This window comes from Saccoglossus kowalevskii, chromosome 20 (genome assembly GCF_978046115.1).
Source record: "Saccoglossus kowalevskii chromosome 20, keSacKowa6.1, whole genome shotgun sequence".
NCBI lineage: Eukaryota > Metazoa > Hemichordata > Enteropneusta > Harrimaniidae > Saccoglossus > Saccoglossus kowalevskii.
The window spans coordinates 31,830,683-31,838,311 of NC_140660.1; the positions used below are offsets into that span (position 1 = coordinate 31,830,683).

The following is a 7,629-nucleotide window of genomic DNA, read 5'->3' on the forward strand; positions in this document are numbered from 1 at the left end:
GCCCATGTCTTGTCATGTGTAAATAAACAAGTTAGTGCTAGCAGCAACTTGAGGAAATCTCATTAGTGACTCTAGTATTTATTAAACTAGCTCCAGTCTGTAAAATATTTACTACGTATTTCTAATAAAATGATACAATCTCCCAAACAAGTTTATTCGCAGATCTGACACATACTTTGAAATGTAAGTAAAATCAATATTTTTTAGACACAAAAGTGAACACACAACTTCCATGGTTGTCATGCCAACAAAAATACATATATGGATTTCTTTAAAACTACCTTTTGAGAAAACCAATACTTGCTTACCTTGTCAGTCTGTGTGAGAGAGCTGCACCCCAACTATTGATGTTGTTATGCTGACCAAACGATTTCTACAAAAAGAATAAATTATAGCATAAAATCATCTAGTTAAATTAATAGTGCCCTCTAGTGATGAGATTTTGAAATGAAATAAGTCAAAGATACAGCATATTGCATGTGTGCATACTGTTTGCATGCTTGATATTGTGCTTCTGGGTGTACCAAACAACGTCACAAAAATAAAATTCCCAAATATCAATCTGATTTATTTTATTTTATTTTATTTTATTTTGTTAATTGCAAATGCCAAAACAAGGATCTGACCCAATGCCTATATAAATATCAGTCAAATCTTGTTTAAGCTACAGCCAATCACAGCTAGCCCTTTACATTGGCAATTACAATGTACAAGATCATGTTGCACAGCTTGGGTTCCATTCAATGGTTGGCCAGGGAAAATGCCCAGAAAAGATGGTTATTGGACTGACTGGACTGACTGGACTGACTGAACTGACTGGACTGACTGAACTGACTGGACTGACTGAACTGACTGGACTGACTGAACTGACTGGACTGACTGGACTGACTGGACTGACTGGACTGACTAAACTGACTGAACTGACTGGACTGACTGGACTGACTGGACTGACTGGACTGACTGAACTGACTGGACTGACTGGACTGACTGGACTGACTGGACTGACTGGACTGACTGGACTGACTGGACTGACTGGACTGACTGGACTGACTAAACTGACTGAACTGACTGGACTGACTGGACTGACTGGACTGACTGGACTGACTGAACTGACTGGACTGACTGGACTGACTGGACTGACTGGACTGACTGGACTGACTGGACTGACTGGACTGACTGGACTGACTGGACTGACTGGACTGACTGGACTGACTGGACTGACTGGACTGACTGAACTGACTGGACTGACTGAACTGACTGGACTGACTGGACTGACTGAACTGACTGGACTGACTGAACTGACTGGACTGACTGAACTGACTGGACTGACTGGACTGACTGAACTGACTGGACTGACTGGACTGACTGGACTGACTGGACTGACTGGACTGACTGAACTGACTGGACTGACTGGACTGACTGGACTGACTGAACTGACTGAACTGACTGGACTGACTGAACTGACTGGACTGACTGGACTGACTGGACTGACTGGACTGACTGAACTGACTGGACTGACTGGACTGACTGGACTGACTGAACTGACTGAACTGACTGGACTGACTGGACTGACTGGACTGACTGGACTGACTGGACTGACTGGACTGACTGGACTGACTGAACTGACTGAACTGACTGAACTGACTGGACTGACTGGACTGACTGAACTGACTGGACTGACTGAACTGACTGAACTGACTGAACTGACTGGACTGACTGAACTGACTGAACTGACTGGACTGACTGGACTGACTGGACTGACTGAACTGACTGGACTGACTGATGGTGGAAGTAGCTGCTACGATTGACACAAAAATACAATTGCAAATTTTAAATTTCTTCGGCATAAAGAATTTATTTGAATGCAACTATTGCATACTTGATTTGCAGTAACATTTAGATTGATTTCAGTATTATCACTGTCACTCACACCTCAAATTGTTGAAGTGTGAGAAGCTTGGCCAGACCTCATGTTCTCATCGGTGTAATTTGTTTCTCCCATGCATTTTCTTGCAAATTATTGTTGACTGAAAATATCAGTGGGAATTTAGATTCTTGTCATTAAACTGTTTCATTTCAAAATTCCACACCACCACCATGTTGAAAAATATCAGTAGTGATGATAATATCAAGTGTAGATGAGGTGCGAGATAGTGTCATTTTCTCGCTCTCGTATCAATTTGTTTGCAATTCATATTCAGATGGGTTTGTCATCTTGGCAATAATTCTTCATCAGAAGCGCAAAAAGTCAGGTCATTTTGATGTAAATAAATGGTATGATTTATCCCCAGAAGAATAGTTTCAATAAAAATGCAATAAAAGTTTTCTTCATATTTGTCCATGGATAGAAAACATTATAAATATACAAGTATATTTGTATAAAGAGTGACATAATTGAGGAATAACTTTTGGTGTTGTGTCTCTAATTTATTCAAGTCCCATTGTTGTGTCAAATAGCTTCAATCATTATGCAAATCAAATATATATTCTTCAGTCCATCTCTAAGTCTGGTAACCTCATAACATTTCTCTTAAACCTCATTTGCAGACCTCTTACTTGGATATGGTGTAATTAACTTTTTTTTTCTTAGAGGACAATAACTGTTGTGAAATAACAATTTAAGTCCATAAGGAATATCTAAGTTTGTAGACAAATAAATTCATGAAGAGAAAATAAATATTTTAATAATTTTAATTCATGTTTTTGAATGTAAGAATAAGAATGAAATATGTTTGTAAATTTCTATTCTGCATTATTATTGATAGATTCCAATTGATTATTGATAAATTCCAATTGATTATTGATAGATTTTAATTGACTATTAATATATTTCAATTGATTATTGATAGATTCCAATTGATTATTGATAGATTTTAATTGACTATTAATAGATTTCAATTGATTATTGATAGATTTCAATTGATTATTGATAGATTCCAATTGATTGATAGATTTTAATTGACTATTAATAGATTTCAATTGATTATTGATAGATTTTAATTGATTATTGATAGATTTTAATTGACTATTAATAGATTTCAATTGATTATTGATAGATTTCAATTGATTATTGATAGATTTTAATTGACTATTAATAGATTTCAATTGATTATTGATAGATTTCAATTGATTATTGATAGATTTTAATTGACTATTAATAGATTTCAATTGATTATTGATAGATTCCAATTGATTATTGATAGATTCCAATTGATTATTGATAGATTTTAATTGACTATTAATAGATTTCAATTGATTATTGATAGATTTTAATTGACTATTAATATATTTCAATTGATTATTGATAGATTCCAATTGATTATTGATAGATTTTAATTGACAATTAATAGATTTCAATTGATTATTGATAGATTCCAATTGATTATTGATAGATTTTAATTGACTATTAATAGATTTTAATTGACTATTAATAGATTTCAATTGATTATTGATAGATTCCAATTGATTATTGATAGATTTTAATTGACAATTAATAGATTTCAATTGATTATTGATAGATTTTAATTGACTATTAATATATTTCAATTGATTATTGATAGATAGATTCCAATTGATTATTGATAGATTTTAATTGACAATTAATAGATTTCAATTGATTATTGATAGATTCCAATTGATTATTGATAGATTTTAATTGACTATTAATAGATTTTAATTGACTATTAATAGATTTCAATTGATTATTGATAGATTTTAATTGATTATTGATAGATTTTAATTGACTATTAATAGATTTCAATTGATTATTGATAGATTTCAATTGATTATTGGTAGATTTTAATTGACTATTAATAGATTTCAATTGATTATTGATAGATTTCAATTGATTATTGATAGATTTTAATTGACTATTAATAGATTTCAATTGATTATTGATAGATTCCAATTGATTATTGATAGATTTTAATTGACTATTAATATATTTCAATTGATTATTGATAGATTTTAATTGACAATTAATAGATTTCAATTGATTATTGATAGATTCCAATTGATTATTGATAGATTTTAATTGACTATTAATATATTTTAATTGACTATTAATAGATTTCAATTGATTATTGATAGATTCCAATTGATTATTGATAGATTTCAATTGACAATTAATAGATTTCAATTGATTATTGATAAATTCCAATTGATTATTGATAGATTTTAATTGACTATTAATAGATTTCAATTGATTATTGATAGATTCCAATTGATTATTGATAGATTTTAATTGACAATTAATATATTTCAATTGATTATTGATAGATTCCAATTGATTATTGATAGATTTTAATTGACTATTAATAGATTTTAATTGACTATTAATAGATTTCAATTGATTATTGATAGATTCAAATTGATTATTGATAGATTTTAATTGACTATTAATAGATTTCAATTGATTATTGATAGATTCCAATTGATTATTGATAGATTTTAATTGACTATTAATAGATTTTAATTGACTATTAATAGATTTCAATTGATTATTGATAGATTCCAATTGATTATTGATAGATTTTAATTGACTATTAATAGATTTCAATTGATTATTGATAGATTCCAATTGATTATTGATAGATTTTAATTGACTATTAATAGATTTCAATTGATTATTGAATTATTGATAGATTTTAATTGACTATTAATAGATTTCAATTGATTATTGATAGATTCCAATTGATTATTGATAGATTTTAATTGACTATTAATAGATTTCAATTGATTATTGGTAGATTTTAATTGACTATTAATAGATTTCAATTGATTATTGATATATTCCAATTGATTATTGATAGATTTTAATTGACTATTAATAGATTTCAATTGATTATTGATAGATTCCAATTGATTATTGATAGATTTCAATTTACTATTAAACCAGATTACAACAACGGATTACAACCCCGGATTACAACACCAGATTACAACACCAGATTACAACACCGGATTACAACACCAGATTACAACACCAGATTACAACACCAGATTACAACACCGGATTACAACACCGGATTACAACACCGGATTACAACACTGGATTGCAACACTGGATTACAACACCAGAATACAACACCAGATTACAACACCAGATTACAACACCGGATTACAACACCGGATTACAACACCAGATTACAGCACCAGATTACAACACCAGATTACAGCACCAGATTACAACACTGGATCACAACACCAGATTACAACACCCAATTACAGCACCCCATTACAACACTGGATTACAACACCCAATTACATCACCGGATTACACCACCAGATTACATCACCGAGTCACAACACCGAGTCACAACACCAGATTACAACACAAGATTCCAGCACCTGATTACAACACTGAATTACAACACTGGATTACAACACAGAATTACAGCACCGGATTACAACACCAGATTACAACACTGGATTACAACACTGGATTGCAGCACCAGATTACAACACCGGATTACAACACCCGATTACAACACCTGATTACCACACCAGATTACAGCACCAGATTACAACACTGGATCACAACACCAGATTACAACACCCAATTACAGCACCCGATTACAACACTGAATTACAACACCCGATTACATCACCGGATTACACCACCAGATTACAACATCAGATTACAAAACAAGATTACAACACAAGATTACATCACTGGATTACAACACAAGGTTACAATACTGGATTACAGCACTGGATTACAGCACCAGATTACAACACCGGGTCACAACACCAGTTTACAATACAAGATTACAACACCGGATTACAACACCGAATTACAACACTGGATTACAACACAGAATTAAAGTACTGGATTACAATACCGGATTACAACACTGAGTCACAACACCAGATTACAACACAAGTTTACAGCACCGGATTACAACACTGAATTACAGCACCGGACTACAAAACCAGATTACAACACAGAATTATAGCATTGGATTACGACACCGGATTAAAACACCGAGTCACAACACCAGATTACAACACAAGATTACAGCACCGGATTACAACACCAGATTGCGACACCAGATTGCGACACCAGATTACAACATCGGATTACAACACCAGATTACAACATCGGATTACAACACTAGATTACAACACCAGATTACAGCACAAGATTACAACACCGGATTACAGCACTCCAGGGTTACAACACTGGATCACAACACCCGATTACATCACCAGATTACACCACCAGATTACAACATCAGATTACAACACCAGATTACAACACAAGATTACATCACTGGATTACAACACAAGGTCACAATACCGGATTACAGCACTGGATTACATCATTGGATTACAACACAGAATTACAGCACTGGATTACAGCACTGGATTACATCATTGGATTACAGCACTGGATTACAACACAGAATTACAACACTGGATTACAGCACTGGATTAGAGCACTGGATTACAACACCAGATCACAGCACCGGATTACAACACCAGGTCACAACACCAGTTTACAACACAAGATTACAACACCGGATTACAACACCAGATTACAACACTGGATTACAACACTGGATTGCATCACTGGATTACAACAACGGATTACAACACCGAGTCACAACACCGAGTCACAACACCAGATTACAACACAAGATTCCAGCACCTGATTACAACACTGAATTACAACACTGGATTACAACACAGAATTACAGCACCGGATTACAACACCAGATTACAACACTGGATTGCAGCACCAGATAACAACACCGGATTACAACACTTGATTACAGCACCGGATTACAACACCAGATCACAGCACCAGGTTATAACACTAGATTATAGCTCTGGGTTACAACACCGATTACTGCTCCAAGTTACAGCACCAGGATACAGCGCAGAGTTAGAGCCCCGGGTTACTGCACAAGGATACAGTGCTGCTATTCATAAAAATAATATTATTTTCTTACGATGCTTTACTAAAATCACACACTAAATTTGCAAGTAGACTTTGTCGTCATGACAACAATATATTCAGTGCCTTCTTAATTAACTCTTCTTCATTGGTATTTCAGATTTCAATCGGTAGAATTTATCTCTAAATGTTTTTCAATTACTAAGCTGAAATAATTAATAAATCATTGACATTAATTTTTCAATAAATAAGAATGCTTGCTTACATAATTCCTTTTAATGTTCATGTCTTCATTTACTTTACATAATTTATCTGCACTGATTTTTTTCTCTGCATTTTTTTTATAGTTTCTAAGCCCGTTATATATTATGATTTTGTAACCAGCTGTATTCAATGTGAATACATAAGTAAGCATCCTAATTAACTGCAATACATTTTAATTTAGATTTCTTGTCATCTTTTTTGTCATCCATATTGCGAGCGATTACGAGTCAGATTTGTCTCCATAAACAACAGATGTAAACATGACGTATTTACCTGGGTTGTGGCATCGCCGATCAGAATCACCTTTGGATACAGACTCATGTTTCTAGCTGATATAGACGGCTGTTAGGAAATGTACATCAATATTTAGGTGATGAGCGAAGAAACGTTTGCGGTAATTATTTCTCTCTTCCGCTCACTTTTATTCCTTTCTTCATCTTTAGTGCTCCTTAGAATGTCGATTA

The 7,629-nt window shown here is 33.2% G+C and overlaps 1 protein-coding gene across 1 annotated transcript in view; it reads right to left on the reverse strand.

The window, feature by feature from the left end:
- Positions 1-7,603, reverse strand: part of LOC100371070 (isoamyl acetate-hydrolyzing esterase 1 homolog) — a 33,415-nt gene extending 25,812 nt beyond the window's left edge. Inside the window, exons 1-2 of the mRNA XM_085494296.1 lie at positions 7,439-7,603; positions 309-373 (exon numbers count right to left, since the gene is read on the reverse strand). Coding sequence (XP_085350422.1) covers positions 309-373; positions 7,439-7,486 — 113 coding nt within the window. The 5' untranslated portion in view covers positions 7,487-7,603. The remainder of the gene's footprint in view (positions 1-308; positions 374-7,438) is intronic.
- Positions 7,604-7,629: the final 26 nt, after the last annotated feature.